The sequence below is a fragment of the Diorhabda sublineata genome, chromosome 1, assembly GCF_026230105.1.
Source record: "Diorhabda sublineata isolate icDioSubl1.1 chromosome 1, icDioSubl1.1, whole genome shotgun sequence".
Classification (NCBI taxonomy): domain Eukaryota; kingdom Metazoa; phylum Arthropoda; class Insecta; order Coleoptera; family Chrysomelidae; genus Diorhabda; species Diorhabda sublineata.
This window is the reverse complement of record NC_079474.1, coordinates 31,162,342-31,182,153: the sequence shown is the minus strand read 5'-3', so window position 1 is coordinate 31,182,153 and position 19,812 is coordinate 31,162,342. Positions and strand designations below refer to the sequence as shown.

Below are 19,812 nucleotides of genomic sequence, written 5' to 3'. Positions count from 1 at the left end.
TGGAGTTAATTATGTAAAAGACCAAATCGATGGATCCTTCTCTAATTTTGCAAAGCTTTCGTAGCCGTCGCTTGTTGCTGGAATATTTCTTGGGCAGTCTTAGCAACAAGCAACTTCTGTTAACCGCAAGACTTGGAAGACGTCAAGTAGAAGTAGTTATTTTTGAGAAACAATCAAGCAACTAATTCCCTTTTTCATTCACTCAAATAACAGCGCAGTAGAATTATACAGATGTTATTAATTTTGGTATTTAGATCCGTTCTAATACTTTTCGGATTTACGTAATTTTAGTTATAAAACCGACCCTGTAACCTTATATTGTACTCAAAGATATTTTAATGCATCTCAATTTCAGACAGAAATATGAATTTTCACATATTATTACCCGGAAGTATTCAAGATTTCCATCGGTTGCTTTTAATTAATTTCAAGAATTTTGTATTCTACTAACGCTTCATTTGAAATTTCCAAAAAATGTTGTGCGACGGCTATATCTCTATAGCATCGTTCACTTTAAATCATTTTTGATGAGTTTTGTGTAGAAACCCGTGAGATAAATTGTCCCCGTTGCTTTAAATTTGAATTTAGAATGATTTTGATGTGAATTAGTAGCGAACGTCCATTAGTTGGCGATAATAGAAGAGGCATATTAATATTTCTTACTTTATGAATGAAATGCGTTTATTATTGATCACTATTTATACAATATCTATATTCATTTACGAATAGTTTCATTCAAGATAAAACATTGGAATTTATTATGTGATTAAAGTCATGAAATACTACCAGACTATGACAAGGTACGATAAAAGCCTTAAAATGAAAAAAAAATTGATTACACAAATTGCTAGTATAACTATTATCTGTTTATCTACCTTTCCTAGTAATAATAATTATGCATCCACCCTTGTTTTGCAAACAATTCGGAGAGTCATTCAAAATAATTACTACTTATTAGATTATTGAGGATGAAATTTCCACAAACAATGATATGACAACAGATCACTTTCGTTTTTGAACATAATTTAATTGACTGTTTGGATAAAATTTTCTCGTCGAATTTTAATTAACCTATTAGAAAAAGAGCCAATCAGCAATTTTAAGTGGTCATTTCAAAAGTCATGAAAAAGCATTTCTGGCAGCACTTTCTGGATAGGCAACACTAAAATTTTAAGGAGGGGAAGAATTAAGACTTATTATAGTTGAAATATCAGCCCAAAAATTTTACGAAATTACTTTTAACATTATTTTGATTTGGATTTTTTGCAGGGGCATTAATACCTCTCCTAATTGTTAATAAAAAGTCATATCAATTTTTGTCATTTCATCAGTCTTGAAATTTCAACAGAAGATATATAATACATCCACAATAAACAATTCACAATGCCGACCATAATTCCATTACCAACAATATGCCAGAGCGAAAATACAAGGAAAATAGAAATAAGGAAACTTGCGGGCTAGAAAGAGAATGCTTATCAGGCATATTTCGATTTTTATACAAATAAATTTAAAATTATACATAATGCGATTTCTCTTAATCTTGTTGAAACACTTTAGAGAGATTTTTCTGTTCCTTTGAAATAAATATTCTCTAGGTGATAGTCAAGAATACTGTGGAAAATATTGAAATGTTGAAAAGCGTTCTCTTTCAAGTATTCTTTTTATCTAGGAGAGACAATCTGTAAATTGCTTTTATCTATACCTAAGACGAAGTTTTCTCTATTCTTTTCAAAACAAAAAGTAGGAATCTTCTAACGGTTTGGAGTGTATGATTCAACATCTCAGTAGTCGTTCAAAAATGTATCAATCTTGCAAATGTAACTGGGAATTATAGAGAAATATAGAATTGTGATGGAAAATTTTACAACTGAAGAAATTGATGAAACATTTGAAAATAAAGTAATTGAATTTGATACGTGTCATTTGCCTCCTTGTCAAGCTGAAACGCACATCTGGATTTGACGATATTGTTGAATACAGAAGACAATGGATGGGTGTTGAATGATGGTCAGTACGATTTTCACCATCGTAACATTGATGTCGAAGCAGTCCTACCAATATTGATACTAAATAAATTTTTCTATAAATTGCTTCCATATTAATCACGTATATATATGAAATCGTGAAATATTAATTATTATTAATCTTGTTCACAGATAATGAGATATTAGAGCCTTGAAATGAGTAAATCGAAGATTCGAATGATTCTATATTTAACAGCCTAACAATTTAATAATTTCACGAACCTAGCTTGTCATTTTTCAATTAGTATAATAAAATTAATTTAAATTGTATATAAAACTTCATGTTTCTTCTATACAACTTTTATTTTGCTCTCCATAAGCGCCCTCTCTCTAACCCGCAGCTTTCCATATTTCTATCTTGCACTCAGACGGAGACGTTTTCCGCTCTGGCATTTTGTTGGTGAAGAAATTTCGTTCTGGCATTGTAAAAGAGTCTTATTTCTTTTGAAATGATCACCTGAAATTGGTCACTGGCACTAGGCTAATTAAAAGTTTGTGAAAATTTGATGAGAAAATTTCATTCTACATTGTATTGTCTTGGAATTTCCGATCCGTTCTTCCTATTTGATATTTGATAATATCGTTGGAATTAACTAAATTAATTTTTATAAGAAACAGAATGCGATAAAATTTATAAATCAGACTTGGAAATTCCGTGGTGCTAGAAGAAACAAACAAAAAGATTTATAACTTATAGTAATATTTATTGAGAAAGACTTACTTATATTGATTGCATTTGCCGAACTTACATCTTCATTGATAATCAAATATGAGTAAAACAATTAACTATTATTTTATTCATGAATTTTGGCGTTAAAATGCATTTTCAGTTGCGTGGTTAGGTTATCAATTTAAATGGATGTGGTTTTAACTATGATAGGAAAACTATCAAGGTCGAATGATAATCTTGCTGTAGAAATAATTCATCGTCCAAGCTGTCTTTCGTTCAATTAGGTACATTTTCATCTGGAGGGAGATTCTTTTTTTATTATATTCTTTTGTCGCAATGTTTTGCTTTGAAGAACTATTCACGCCAACAATGTCAATACAAATTCATGTATATCCTTCTAACTTTGCTCTCAATAAATTGAGACAACATAATCAAATGTTTCAATTTCAATTTTTGCAAGCTGCAAATAAAAGTCTTCTAATCAAGTGTATACATTTGAAACTAACTATTCCCAATAAGCATAAATGTAAGAGAAAGAATTCACCAATTCGTGTAATTATGCAGTTTTATTACATTTTGAGTAATCTTAAGGTTCTAACAAGCTGATATATCCCAATTATGGATCTACAGTGAACTACTTTAAACCGAAGAGAGTCATTTAAATGCTTTTAAAGTCATTGATAGTTAAGTTGAAAGATGATGCTCGTGCAAAAAATCGTCTTTGAAAGGTTAGGAATTGATTTGATTGAATAAAACAACTTTTTCTTCATTTTGTAATTAGTTTTTTATGAAAGATACATTTTTATTATCACTGTAACATTCATGCTCAACGTCGAGCTACGTAAATACTATAGAGCAATTCAACCCTTTCTTAATATGCATTTTAGTTTCCCCCTTTGTCAATTACAATTGCCGCTCTTGTTTATGGTTAGGCGAAACAAGGCTTGAATGTATTTGTTTTATTATTTATTTTTCTAAAAAGATTAAATTACCTGTGAGATAATCAAATTAGAGTATAAAATCCGTTGTTTTAATTAAACTGAAAGCACTGCAGTGTCTATTATTTCTATTACTTTAATTTCTCCCTTATGGTAATTTTTTTGGCTTTTTGATGAATTCATTTGATAAGTGAGAGAATAATCCACAATGACTTTAGTGCGTGAGCTGTTTCAGCTATAAAAATTTCTCGTATCACATATGATACAGGTTGGCAACGAAATTGATTGATGATTCTGATTTATCAAATTAGTATAAATGAATAATGTTTACCTCTAAGTAATTCTCTTGAAAACCCACATTTCATAGTAGACGTCTTTTTTGCTCCTTATAGCAGATTTCTGATCCAAAATAACTTCCTTTCAGAGGGATTTTCAATGTATGGTAAAATAGTCAGGACAAAGTAGGTTAGGCGAATAAGGACGAGAGCAAGTGAGATTCGGTGGTTGAAGTTTGGTAGGATAAGGAGGATTTTTGTTAGAAATGTGGTTTGTTTGAGTAGACCCTGATATAGCTCCTCTGCAGGGCTGGAGTTGTAGTGGTTTTGTTGAGTTGTGTTTGTCTAACTATTTCTAAAGGAAGATTTTGGCCGAATGAAAAGGAAAGTGAGGCTTGTAAGCAAAAAAGGTCCTTTTTGGTTTTGTTTTTTATTTTTGTGTGGTTTTATTTGCTCTTTTTTTGGTTTTTTGAAATTTTATGTTTATTTTAAATTTAATTTGGGATGGGCTGGTATAGCTGCGGCTGTATTATTCCCTATCGTCGGCCATTTCGCTAGAGAACCGGTTCATAAGGCTGCAGGAAACAGCAGAAAACCTGCAACACAGTAAGAAGGTTTTATTGGTGGAAAACGCATTTATGCAATATTCAAATTACGCATCCTACATGTGCCTCACAATTGTTTTTCGATCATTCTGATGGTAACAAACGACTTAAATAATCAAGTTTTAGAATTTTGCATTTCAATGTCTTCCCCTGCGTGTGGTTCGTCTTCCATGAACTTTCTTCCTTCTAAGCACGGTATTGACAAAAATCCTTTTCCGTAGGTATACGAAAATTTAAAGCTGATGTCATTTTAATATGGTTCCACTAGAACAATGACCACGCAAAATCTACTGATCATATTCAAACTAAAAAAAATACCTAGGAAAGCCAAGTTACAGCTCTTTATTCTATTCAATACAGCATTCAGGCTCTTATATATTTATATCTTATATTAGAAAAAATAATTGAGGTATTAGTGATACAAAAAGTAAAATAATCCACCAATCAATTGAAGTTATTAGACAAGTTGCTGTCTAAAAGAATTAACAATATACTACTAGAAAAAACATAATTCCTTCCATCCATATTTCATGATAAACATTCCACTATAGAAATACATCGGTTAATAAATGGAATATAATAATTATTAGGAAAAAATGGTTCAGCCTTATCTCTAAAGCTTTTGATAGAGATTGGCGTCAAGGTTTAATAATAAAACTGATGAAAATGCTCCCTTTGCGACTGGTTAAAATATTGCAGTAACTATTTAGAGTTAAAAATGAAATTCAGACCTTGAATAAATTAACGTATGGTTTCTATAAGATAATTTTGCGGAGCCAATACTTCATTTTTTATTTATGTTGACACTCCGATGCAAGAAAACATGAAATTAGCTACGTTTACTCATGACACAGTTATCCTTCAGAATGTAATTGAAGACTCCATATTAGCTTTACTAATAAAAAAAATAAATTACTTGCTGATCAGTTTAAATAACAGTAAAGGTTTCGAAATCGGTGTAGACCTATGGCCTATGCATATTCCAAATCAGAATATTGAGGAATATTGTAGAAGTTCTTGGTATTGTAATATTTTTCTTATTAACTAATTTATTTAAACTATTTTTCAACGGCGGGGTAAATTCATACGTACGTACGTCTTTTACGTACTTAATTTATTCATATACTTACACTAGACATAACTAACTATAATAATTAATATATCACTACTTCTCTAATTTGTTTAAATTCTCGGCTTACTTTTCTATCTCATTCCGGAGATTATGACTTGAAACATTTACTTTCGTTTCGAATTATTTGAAAGCAACAGGAAGGTATCAATTCAGTCCAACATTTTCATCAAGAGCTACTTTATATATCTAATTATATAAATTATTCATAATACTATTTTTCGAATACTTTCAGACTTTTGTAATGAAATAATGGTTCTCGAATTTCTCCATATAAATCTATTGCGATTAAAATAAAACAATAGCTTCTATAATTTTATAATTATGTAATTGGTTGTACGCTGGTGTATTGCTCTAAAATTAGCGTTGTTCATGGTATTTAGGTGGGACAATCAAGGACGAATATACGTCTATGCGTGGGTCTTTTATTTCAACAGAATGGATCGAGCTAATTACTGAAATTAGTTTGCAGATTATTATGAAGTGAATCGTGCTGAAGGATTTCCGGAACTGGGCACACCGTTCGAAAAAACTCCTTTGAATATAGATTGTATAAATTGTATTGTATATTCTATTCAGCAATGGACTCCGAAAATTACGGAATAGCTAATAAAGTGATTATTCCAAACGAATAGGTTATTTATATTTTGTATTAAAGTTATATCTGATTGCTTGATGCTGATCAAAAGCTCGGTTGCACTAAAAATGCGATCAAAAGCTTCGATATATCCAAATGTGATCCAAGTAAATGGTTTATGCGTTACGTCATAGTAGATGAAAAAGGGTTACAAATTTATACCCAAGAAATTAAAAAAATTGGAAAAATATAGCAAAAGAAAAGTTGTGATTTTGGTCACAGGGTCATTGGATTCCAAATTAGTGATCTTTATTGATTACTTCGAAAAACTGAAAAATTTAACTGGTCAGCTACTGATTTGATCTTTTTGACGCCGAATTTGCAAAAATAACAATCGCATTTGCCGAAAAGAAAAAAATGAGCGAATTATGTGAATATTTATGGGCACATTCTTAATATTTATCTAATCTAGATTTATGCGATTACTTTCTATTTTTAAACATGGAAAAGAGTTTTATGGAAAACGATTTTAGACAAATGAAGATATGATGCCAGAAACACAAGTGCATATTTCATTTCCATTGAAAATCTTTTTCTACCTCTATATTATACAAGAGTAGTCTGATAAGTACTAAACCTACAAAAGAAAAACGAAAATTTTGCAATAGCTCTATGAGCTTGACCCATAGATTGTCCAAATTCTTTCAGCCAAAGTGAGTCTCCGTGGCGGCGATGATCTTATTTGACTAAAATCTGAGAAAAGCGATGAATGATTCAGCAGTATTTCTCGTTAAACAGTAATTTATTAATCAGTTTTTCCGTCCGTTTTTTGTTGAAAACGGAGAAACTTATTCGGATTGCGGTTGAACAGTGGCAATCATTGTTCTGATGTAGTCTTACGGTTGTACCAGAATTATTAAACACGGTACCCATCACACCACCAGCTTTCTCATATCTAAAACTTCTTCAGGATATGACTCACGTGAATTTTGAATCGATTACTGTCTGAGATATCTCGCGTACTTTCAATCGACTATCTATCAATACAAGATCATGATGTTCGTGTCAACTGGTTCATCAAAAACTGAGGTGCGACTACGGAGGAGAAGAATAAGCATACGCAGCATATAAAAGTTGTTGTTATTCTCCCATTTTTCTAGAACCCGCCACCATGTGCAGTCAAAACAAAACTACGAGTCCGATCTACTTGGAAGTTTGGAAATAGCCGTCTACTAAATTAATTTCGCCAGAATCGAGCTAAAAACTTATCGGATTGCCTCCGTAAATGCTAATAAGATATTTTTGAGGAAAGCAAAGAGAACCGACAATATTTTCACATTCTCCGATATCAAATATCAAAAAAATTCCTTTCACTAAAAGACGGTACACGTTTGAATTCATTTTTATATAAAAACTAAGAATTTAGTATTTTCTGTAGTGATTTATTGCAATAAATGACCATAAAAGTATTGTTTTCTAATTTTTTTTTCTATAAACTGCTTCTGTTATAATATGTTCTAATGTTCTAATTTTGCATTATTGTTTGGTCAACACTTTTTTTTCGTTTCGATTCAAAAGCTTCGAGAAATAATAAAACCATGTAATGAGTGAATCCTGTTGCACAAACCGCAGACAGAAAGTTTCCTCGTCGACACGGTCTAGGGAGGACAAGCGCAATCGGAATCAAGGATGTGACAGGACGTTCGGCGTTGCGACGCTCAATTCACTGTCTCTAATACCTTAAAGCATTGCTGAAGCTTTCCACGTGTCTAAAGCTCTGTTTTGGCGGTAAAATTTGTGATCGCGTGACTTTCGGCAGCTTCTATGTAATGACGTGAGTAACTTTAATTCGTATTTGAAATATAAAAATATGAAGGACATTAAGGACGTTGGATTTATGTGGATTTTTATGCTGCAAGCACATTTCGGTGAGTATTACATTCGTATTTCTTGAATAAGTTTTTGAATATATTTATAATTGAATATAATATTAGATAAAATTCTTTATATAAAAAAATAATTTGACACCCAATGTTTTTATTTTGAAACTATAGCAAGTATATTTTGCCAAAATAAGCATTATAACTTGATTAGAAAAATAAGTCAGGTGGTATGCCAGAGGAAGACGTAAGTTGTATTTTCGACATAAGAGACTAGTACTTCATGACACTATACAAAAAGTTTGTTTTCGGACGAATGTGAGATATATAGACCAAAACAAATTGTCATGCTATGCTAAAATTAAAAATTTCAAATACGAATTTCTCTTCTTACATTTTAAAACGCAATTATACAAAAGATTTCAATAATTATAAAGTTTTAATGCCTTATAATCCTTTAATCAGCAATAAAATGAAAATGCTTAACTAAATGATTCCCAAATGATAATAGTAAGATTTCGTGCTACAGGTAATGTTTACACAAAGCAAAAGAAGACGATATTAATAAGAAATCATTCAATAAAGTTAACAAACCATAAATAATAATTCAATCAAAATCAATTTCATCTTAAACATAATAAAGTTATAGTGAATGAATAGAAAAATGTTTTCTCAATCTTTTATGTTCCCACAAGAGACACGGAGTCTTAGATCATGAAGATTTGATGATTCGGTTTTACATGTTTCATACTTCAAATGCCCGAGTCGCTCCGATTAGATATTTATTGTCCTCAAATTTATTGAATAGAAATATATAATTATAACATAAATTATAATGAAAAAATCATTCCAATGAAGTGTTACTAGAATAGCATTGAGTCACTTATTGCACACGCGTCTATGAATGATGATGTGCCCAAAGTTAACGACCTAAGCGAATAAAAAACATTTTAATTGCGATGCTTCTTAAAAACTTTATGAACACAACACGTATTTGGTATTCAAATCTCTAGCATCTTATTGTCATATTTTGGATAGGTCAAACAGTCGAAGGATTATTTTAAACAGTTTATCTACATGTTTCAATATAATCGTGAGACACAAAGAAAAAGAAAATATAGTGGAAATACACTTTTCTTCAATGTTCTTCCGAAGGAGCCAAATGAAATTTCTATTTAAGACTCGAGAACTGAAACTCAATGATTTATTCTTTATATATTACGTAAATGTGTTTTTCTATAATCTTTTGCAATACGTAGGACCCAGTAGTAACTGGAATAGCATTACCTCAAGCGCAACTTTTGTAGTAGGCATTTTTTCTGTCAGAAGCTCAAAACATTATCAGTTAAATGCCTTCTGTGATATCAACATGGGCCGATGTGTTGGTTTGTGGTTATTTTTTACTATCTTTCCTTTTTTGTTTTTATGATGTCAAGTCGAGTGAACAGCTGTGAAACTTTGATGCTGTTGAAAGATTTTTAATCCTGGAAGCAGTTTACAAAGATCAACAAGAAGAGTGCTTTGCACGGTTTGAGAGTGGAGGTATATCGATTTATTTCAAACCTTGTTGTGGCCGACCATCAACTGCTCGAATCGATAAATATAATAAAACCATTCGAGATCTTGTGCTCACCAACCATCAAGTGACAATTGATCAACTGGGTTTTTTTCGCAATGAAAAGAGTTGCATCTTGAGCTTTCACAGAAAGGATATCGAATTGAAATTTGTCATGCTTTTAAGGAACAGTTTGAAACTGATCCAGTTCATTTGTGCAAGGTTATTACTTATAAGCCATGGCACTATGGTTATGATCGAGAATTGAAGCAACAGTCTCATCAATAGAAGAAGCTCGCATTTTAAATATCAAAATAATGCTGATTTGGCGCTAAGGGTGTAGGTCATGCAGAGTTTCTTCCCTCAGGTCAGATCGTAAATCAAACTTCTTATTCGGAAATGTTAAGAAGATTGCGTTTCTTTTTTTTCTTAAAAGAATCGATTTGAGTCAGACAGGTGATTTGTGTGTCCACCATAACAATGCCCCAATACACAAAGATGTCTCTTTTAAACAGTTGTAGACAAGAAATTTGTTAGTACATACATCTTACTCGCCTGATATGTCCACGAGTGAATTTTTCTTATCCCCACGCATCAATATCAAAAGGACAAAATAGTAGCAAATATACAATATTCAAAAGGGTAAGAAAAGAACAATTAAGAAGCCATATCTACAGATGAGCACAAAAAATTTTCTGAAAAGACGAATGTATCAGTAGTAATAGAAAGCATTTTGAATGGCATACCGTTTTTTTAAAATGGAATAAATCATTCCGGTTATTTTTGGGTCCTCTCTAGTATATGAGCCATTTTTTTTTGGGAATGTTTGGTTAAATAGATGAGTGTTTATTATGCAAATGAATTACGGAATAAAATAAATTCTAGTTTATTTATTATATCCCTTATTTTAAAAAATAAACTTTAATTTTTCTTAAGCTATTTTATTCCTTATAACAAACACTTTGCCCTTTATAACTTAACTTCAACATGTACCGATATACCATATGCCGATGTAAATAAGTTAAAACACGCAATTTGCAAATTCTAAAAGAGTTCAGGTATTAAAAGTAGCAGGTTGCGTGATAAAGTGAAAATTACGATGCATATTTCGCTACCATATTCATTTTTTAATAGACCAATAAAGGTTATTTTTTGTAAGTAGAGCAATTACTTAAAAAGTAGATGTTAATTTTATCTACAAATTCAATTCCATAAGATCCTAAAAGAGAGGGGATCAAAAAATTATCGTAGTATTTATGAAGGAAATACTGGTGATTGTGAAAGAAATTTAACAATCCTACAGAAGTTGGAAAATAGCACGCTTGAAATGATGTATTTCAACAGTTTGTAAAATATTACCAGTGCATTAGAAAATTATTATCAATCTCACAATATAGGCCTTTTCAAAATACTATAGGATTAATTATTCTATCAAATTTTCATCTTAGTGCTGTCACTGGTTGAGCGAGGTTTGACTTCTGTTAATGATTAGAAGTGTTTGGTGACGAGCTCGTTTCTGGCTTAAAAACAGTTGGTGATTGTTCTTGTGATAGAATCTGTGGTGCTGTATTTAGTTTTAGGAAAAACTACTTTGTTTCTGGTAGTGTCTTGTACAGATGAATAAAGTTTCTACATATGATTTGGCTTTGATCATTTTGATTATATACACATCTTGGCAGATCTTCAGGCTTTTCTACCACTCTCACCTCTTCCCATTGGCGATGAGCAGGTTTGTACCTGACTTTTTTATTAATTGTGTGTTTATTACGTTGGTTGACTTGTTCTTCTCTTAATCGTTTTAGTTCGGCTGTGACTCCTTGTATTATTTTTGGTTTTAGGTTACTCTCTTTTATAGGTAATAATTATCTGGTTATTCTGAAGAAGTTGGTTGGTTGAACCTAAAATATCATTTCTTGGTGTATTTCTCCAGTTTAAAGCAAGTTGAACGTCGGACTTGTCAATACTACATTTTTTTAATATACTTTTGGCTACTTGAATTGCCTTTTCGGCGATCCCGTTGCTTTGATGGTGATGTGAACTGGATGTGTTATGGTTAAATTTCCCATTTTAAAAAAATTTTGAATTCTCTAGACATGTATTGTGTTTGTAGTTTGTAGCTTTTCTGGTAGGTATCATATGAAGACTGACCTTTTAGCTGCTGAAAATCTAAGTATTCAGGGTAACTGTCGCAGATTACAAGGAAAATTTTTCATTTTAATTCATATAGATCAGATGCAACTATTTGGCATGTAAGTGTAGGTATTTTTTTAACTACCACTATATCTTTAATATTATCTTTTTGTGTTTGTTCATAGACACAGCAGGTTTTAACTAGTTTTGTAATCTTGTCATATTGTCCCTTTCATTGAGGATTTTGTCGTGCTCTTTTTAAATAGTTGTAGTTCTAGTAGCTGTAATTAACTAATTTTGCGTCAAATGACACAGGTAGTATTATTAACTTTCAAATTTTCTTCTAATTTCTTCTTCAAGTGGCCATGGTATGATTCCATTGTCAGCTCTTCACCTTAAACATATTCGTGAAACATCTTACATCCAAACTGTACAGCAAGTGTTTGTTTTATAATCTGAAATAGAGCCATAACTTGGAAATCTCTGAAGCAATTTGGGTAATGACTTTTGCATGGATTGAAGCGCAACTAATACTTTCAAATTGCAGCTTTTCATTGAATCTCACCACATTTTGGATGATATTAGAAAATAAATACTTTTCTAGAATCATTTCAATAGTTTTACTATCAAATGAGGAAACTTAATACGACTAGATTTGTGTGCACTTAAGAAATAAACTGAATGTATACGACCCATTACTGTCCAACTTAAAAATAAACTTCAACTTTGTTGAGACAAAGTTTATATCTTAGTTTCGAAGGATAGTGTCAAATTCATTATATTAGATTCATAAAATGCCGATATTATCTTTTTCTACATTGATATTATTGAACACTCCTTTTATTAGAATTTAACAAAAGTGTGCGCTGGGTCATCAAAGGAGGATGACGCTCATTCTAAAGATCATTCGAAATATTTAATGTTCCATAACTCTTCTACATATATCAGGCTGTATTTGGTAGATAGCATAGAGTACATTCACTTTAAGGGCAGATGAGGTTTGCTGTGTCTTTGTATTGATCTGAATCTAATAAAATTGCGCGAGAAAAAGTTTCACGGGGTCAAATCGTGGTATCTAGGTAGCTGATTTACTTCACGTCGACGTGAAATGGTCATGCTTTCAAATAGTATGTTATTAGTGTCTATATAATCACAAATATGTGATCGTGATGGCCTGAAATACTTTATTATCGAAAAAATGTAGATCGTTCAAAATTCACACAAAACAGCGAACCGATTGTTAGGAATGTAACTAGTAATTGATTGAATGGAGAAATTTCAGAATTGTAACTTCAATATCTTACAAATCTTAATTACTGAATATTCCAAGAGAAATTTTATAAATTATCAATTGTTTCGCTATTCTTGTTAACCTCAAACAAGTTCATTATCATGTTTATGATGACTTTCTAAACTGTCGACTCGCTTAACTTTATCATATAAGATTTCGTTCTATCACCAAAGTATCCTGTTATCTGTTTTTTTATTTTATTAATTAAATTACTACGACTAATTTAACAAATATTTAAAGTATGTAGACCCAAATTTAACACAACAATCACTCATTTGTCATTGCCACAAACTATGAAAATAAAGTTTTCTATCGGAAAAAGCACTGATAGAATACATAAAACCAGAACGAAATTAATTGTTTATAATACAAATTTAGTTTGATTGACACTGCAGTTAACGAGTTGAAATATTGAATTTTGAGATTAGGTATTTACATTTTAAACTCTCAACCCAAATATAAACAAAGTTTGATGGAACAATGAAGGTACGAATGTTATATGATAACGGTATAATGGCTATTGAAAGAAAGGATTGCAGTTTAGTCAATATCACACAAGCCTCGTTTCGCTAATTGGCATAACTTTAGAAAGTAGTACTTTAGATGAAAAACTAATCTTTATGAATCATTCATTTTTTATCAAGCATTTTGCCAACAATTATCAACTAGTTCACAAATTATATCGGAAAAATCATAGATAATATTCCTTCAATTTGCTTAGTCCTTTTTATATGTTTGGCTCATAAATCGTCTTGATTATGGGTTTCCTTCAATCAATAATGTGCTTAATAGATACTAATTTTTACTGTTTTGACCTTATATCGATATAATCTGATATTGATAACTTATGTCACCCACATATAAAATCAAAATATAGTTTAAAAAACTAAAAAACATGCTTTTAAAGTATATCAAACTAAAAAATTGAAAATTATTTTTAAAAAAAGCTTAAATGACAAAAGAATGAAAATTACTTTTCAGTTTGATGTGCTTTGAAAGAGTATTTTTCAGTTATTTTGAACTATATTTTTTTTTCAGTTTTTAGTTCCATATGTCATGAAAGCATGGTTTTTGTTTTTTTTAACTATATACCTGCTTATATACCTACATCTCGTCGAAACTTGTATCGAGCCTAAATAACCCGCAAACAGGTGAAGCTAATATAATCAGTGCTAATGAAATCTGTCTAAACTCACAAACTTTATATGTAGTGACAGCTTCATTGAAATTGTTCACAAATCTATAGATTTTACCCAAATTTGTTTAGGTCCTCATTATAATTAATAGCTTTTCCATTTCTATGTATGTGACCCATATGGAAAAATACTCTTTCTTGGAACATGTTTCGAAGATTTTCATAATTAAATGTGTTTTTCTTTGACATTGCATTGTCTATAAATATAGTTTCATTCCTTTTTAGTGTTGATAACTTTTTATTCAATTTTCTAAATATTTATAATCTGTCCCATGTAAACAGCATTACAAGTTTATAAACAAACTAAATTCACTTTTGTAGTGACAGTGACTCACGATTCAATTAAGTAGAATATTTTCTTGATATATTATGACTTTTATGACAATTATATTAATTAATATAATTTGATAGTCGTTCAGAAAGTCCTCACAAGTAATGTTCCATATTTTGATGTCGGGATTTATTTCCATTGTTAATATTAATTATAATTAAATAAACAACAAACTAACAACGTTTTATAAATATTAAGTAATTTAACTTTTGCTATCTGGATTTGTATGAATTCTCCTGGGCATTGTGTTGGAGTATAGCAACGATGCGCACACTAAATATAATTGTGCCTGTGCGAATTGAAAATGCCAGGTAGACGGGAAACCAAGAGAGCCAAATTTTATTGCTCTTCCCCTTCCGTCTGAAGAGCCCCGAAGGATGACCCACCACGGTCAGTCCGCCACCAGCCCACGCGACAGCCAGTCGCATTCAGCAGTTCACATCCAGTTATCAGTGTTTATACAAAAGTGTTTTTTTTACAGTCCATTCATTTATAATTAAACGAAAGACTTTTTCAAGTGCATTTTATATACTGCGTTACGTGCATACTTTTATTCATGTATTATTGTGCTTCATTTATGTATTATTAATAAAGTCAATCTAATAATACTTATTGTTTATTAACATTTAACAACACATTGTATTTATAAGTCCTTGACTACCTTTTATCCGTAACAGGACAATATGTACAATCTAGCTATAGCAAAAATCAATTTTTCAATCGACTTCTTAACAAAGAAGTACTCTTTTTTCATTTCGATCAAGATTATGGTTTAGGAGATATATAGATTTTTATATTGAAGTAAATCGTTCTCCAAAAGGAGACATTCTGAAGAAAATTATCATAAATTTTAATTATTTATTGAAAATAGTAGATATAATAGGAGTAAAACACAATCTAATTGAATTGCATATTGTCGAGCTTCGTATTACTTACATAAGGAAAAAATTGAATTGTAGGAAAATTTAGTTGGTTAGCTAGCAAGTTATCAAATAAAACCAAAAAAAAACTATAATAATTGTTCGAAATGGGCACTTCTGAAGTCTACGGAGGTTATTCGTTGCCCTAAAATATAGTTGAAAAACAGAAAATTTACTCATTGCTGTTCATATTTTACTTATGTTGCCAAAACATTGAACAAATCGTTTTAAGGCTTATTCATTGATAATTTTAAAGCTATTTTCGAATTTTGATAAATGAATGTATCAAAATTGTTAGTCCTCAATATATTTTAGTCTTTTGATAACCTGAACAAAATACATAGATATTTATAAAAAATTTTCCAAATTATATTTATTACTAACCAATATTATATATGATATTATTTGAGAGGTTATTTGTTGCATAAAGGAACTTGATTAAAATTGATTATCTATGTATTTATAAAATTATAACACCTGGGTAAAAATTATCTCAACAAGTTATTATAATTTTATTTGAGTTACCACCTTTATGACAATTCAATTATTTTAATTAGATAAAATTTGTTATATATTTGATCTTTGTGTAAATATCTATATCTTATCATATTAAATGAGGTGATAATATTGTTATAGGTATTAACTACATGTTACTATTTATTAATTTCTCATAACTATATGTCTAATAAACTAAAACTGAAATTAGTCATCTACATTATCTTTGCACCAAAAATGATAGAGTTCTACGACACATCAATTTTGTTCAGCTGCTCTAGTTATAATAAATAATGCACCGCCCATCCTCATCGGCATACCATTTCAAACTGCTTCTGAGCCTTCTACCAACCGGTTTTTGGTTTATAAAGACCCTATCTTGGTATTTTTATTGATATGAAACAAAGTAGATTAAATGGAAAGTAAAACTACTGTGTTTCAAATAAGGCCCAGTTTGGAATACAGTATTTTTTAATAAAATCTTTTTATATCATCTAAATTTACATACTTCATGGCTAAAATACATTCACCCTTTCTTTATTCAAGGAAACATCGCAAAAGTTAGGTGGTACAAATACGCGCAACCATAAGCCTTGTTTGGATACAGGTCTTATCAAGAGCACTTACCTTAATGTATGAAATTTGTATGGTAGACGAATTATTCATAGTAGATTGTTATTCCACCAAAATGGACTGAACTTGAGATATTTCATTACATCCACAGTGGCATCGTCTTACTACTATCCTTTTGGGTCTTTAAAGAAGTTTTTACAATCATTAAGAGACTACAAATATTTAAATAATTTGTGACGAAGAGAAATTCCAGCTCTTTGAATTGAGGAAACAGGATGTAAGAGCAGAGATGCGAAATAAATGAATTTGAAGAAATCAAACGAAAAGTATTGTTCAAATCAGTTGTATCCATTTAATTTGTTGTTTAAATCGTGACTAGCAATTGGGTTAAAATTAGTAGTACGTAGGTTTACGCTATAGAAACTATAAAGTTGTAGGAAGAATGAGATGACTTGCATAATAATTAACAAAGTGATTAAGAAATGAGATCAATACAATGTAGATAACATTCCAGATTATATGAATCGATGTGTTAATTTCTTTGATGAATTTTCGGTTGAAAAGCTACGCCTTTTTGATAGAATTCTGAAAGTTTGATTTATGGCAAACATTAAATTTGTTACTCCTATTAATTTATATATTGATTATGCATTTGATTTTGGGTTATTAATTTTATCTTTAAAGTTGTAATAAATATGATATATATTGTGCTAAAAAATATTAATCAGAAACATTTCAGAAAGAAGAAGCTGATATTATCACACAGAATTTATTGCCCTAGAAATCCTAAAACATGTATAGAGACGTATACAAAATATTCAAGGTTGGTGTAGCAGGTTTTATAGGGAAAATGTTATTAAGGCATATTTTAGCGATCCAAATCACTAAATATAGAGCATCGTCTTCATGAACTTTCTATTCTATGGTAAAAGTACTATAATATCAATGTGAGGAATTCTTCAGACTTACATTCAATGCACAACCCTCCAAGAACCACATTAAGTTTAAAAATGTACCAAAAACTTCTACACACTTAAAATCTTCAAACCATATATTTTAACGACAGGAATCATAAGATGGGTTATATTTTTGTGGATGTTAATGTCATTTACATATTTGAAAAGATTCTGGATATTACAATTTTGTTCTATAATTTTATCTTTGTCTTGTCCTTAGTGTTAAAATTTGGGAAAGTCAGTTATTAGGTGCTTTATAGTTAGTGCCTTGGAAAGTTTCCATTGGAGGGTTCACTTGTTGTAATTAAATAATTGTAGATAAGCTTAGTGTGGCCTATTCGTAACCTAGTTAATTTAACTATCCTTCCGCAACAAGATAACAAGCTTTGAGTCTGAGGTTATTAATCACACTATTCTCCTTTTCAGCACTAAATTTCTCTTCAACATATTTAGCACTTTTGTTTTGGTGTGATGCTGCGATGAAGAAGTTTTGACAAAAAAACGTGGAAAATCATGATCGAAAGATTTGAAAAATGTTGTAAATTTTAGTTACATCTACGCTGTTTTTCTACTAGTTACCATTTCAAATATAAAAAAATATTATACCATTTGATTTGATTTTTTCAATATTATATCAATAAAAATGTACAGAGAATTATTTGATGTTTAAAAGTTACAACATTTCAGCTAACATAAATTATATATTCACTTAAAACTGTCCCGCAACGTTAATATATTGATTAAGATCTGAATCGGATTCTATTTCTCGCTTTTCGCATGCTTTTCAAATGCTAAGAATCTAATGACTCCCACATATCCAAGCTTTTCAGTTGAAATCGCATTAGATTCCTGCAGATTCAAATTTATAGAATCGGAGATTTATCGAACAGATACCGACCGACAGGACGAAAACATTAAACTAAGAACATCTTCATTGTACTTACGTATATTTGTTTTGAAAAGAAATTGCAGTCTAAGAAATCAGTCAGAGGAGTGAAGTGTTTGATTTTTTTCAAAAAAGATTAAGTTTGGTTATTCTTATAGTACCAATTTCTGTTCACAAAAAATATTTCAGCAATAAATCGACTGACTTTTTAATTACAGTTCTTCTTACAATCAATCTATTTAAGAAAACTCCGTTCAAATAGTAAGTCTGAATTGTGGTGATTCACCCTGCTGCTAAAATCAAACAGGGTCCTTGACCATGGTGAAAACTTTTATTAATGCATCCAAATGTTCTTGATTTTAGGTCTCTTCTGTTTTAAAATTAGCTAGATAATTTTATGATTAGATTAAAAAATATTAATAATTACTTATTCCTTAAAATTAGACTTTTAGATAAGGACTTTTATATTTAATCAATTATCAGTATTATTTTTAGAAGTCTTACATCAATGTCAAATAATTCAATAAACTGAAACTATTTATTGAACAAAAAAACATTATTTTCTTAATTTTTAAATAGCGAGACTCTCAACATTCTCCCACCTTTGAGTTAATTTTCAACTCCAAAAATTGATATTTGAATACAAACAAACACAAAGAAAATAATTTTTTTTTATCAATAACAATATTAATCATTTACTCCAAATCTATTTGGTACTTTTATTTGTCTTCGGCATCTTGTTGTTATTACCGCTTCTCCAAATGAATTTTTTCTTTGATCTTTCTTTGTTCTGTTCATTAGGCGACTGTACCTCCAATTTATTAATATAGAATGAGAAATTTACTCTTCAATAGATCAGATATTTCAACTCATAACATTTGCTGATCTTATTTTTAAAAGCAACGCTACTCTCATAAGAAATGTAATACTGAACCTATTTATAACATTTTCAGTTCTTATCATGTTTTGAGAATTATAAATTTAATCAAATTTCTCATAAAGTTGAAATGTCGTCTTCCTTTTATCATCACATCATAACAATTATCAAGGAATAGTATAATTTCTTGGTGAATTAAAGTTAGGTTTATTTTCATATCCTTATTTCTTTCATATACACATAGCTTTAAATTTAGAACCATTATGAACACGCTTCCAATTTCACCTGTATGTTGTGTGTGTGACTTATCGACCTCAATTTTATTCTACTTTGAACTATGAAATTCAATCTAAAGTGACGGAAATGCAATTATTCGATCAAAAAATCTAAATAAAACAAGTTTAAATATTAGAACGAGTCTTAAATTTCATAATATTATTTTGAGCGAGTTAGATAAATGGGAAAATCGCAAATAAAAGAAAAAACTTACTCATAGAGTAAT

The 19,812-nt window shown here is 30.2% G+C and overlaps 1 protein-coding gene across 1 annotated transcript in view; it reads left to right on the top strand.

Moving 5' to 3' along the window:
• The first annotated feature begins 7,946 nt into the window (after positions 1-7,946).
• Positions 7,947-19,812, top strand: part of LOC130443745 (proto-oncogene tyrosine-protein kinase receptor Ret) — a 66,032-nt gene continuing 54,166 nt past the window's right edge. The window contains exon 1 of the mRNA XM_056778526.1: positions 7,947-8,149. Within this exon, the coding sequence (XP_056634504.1) occupies positions 8,092-8,149 (58 nt within the window). The 5' untranslated portion in view covers positions 7,947-8,091. The remainder of the gene's footprint in view (positions 8,150-19,812) is intronic.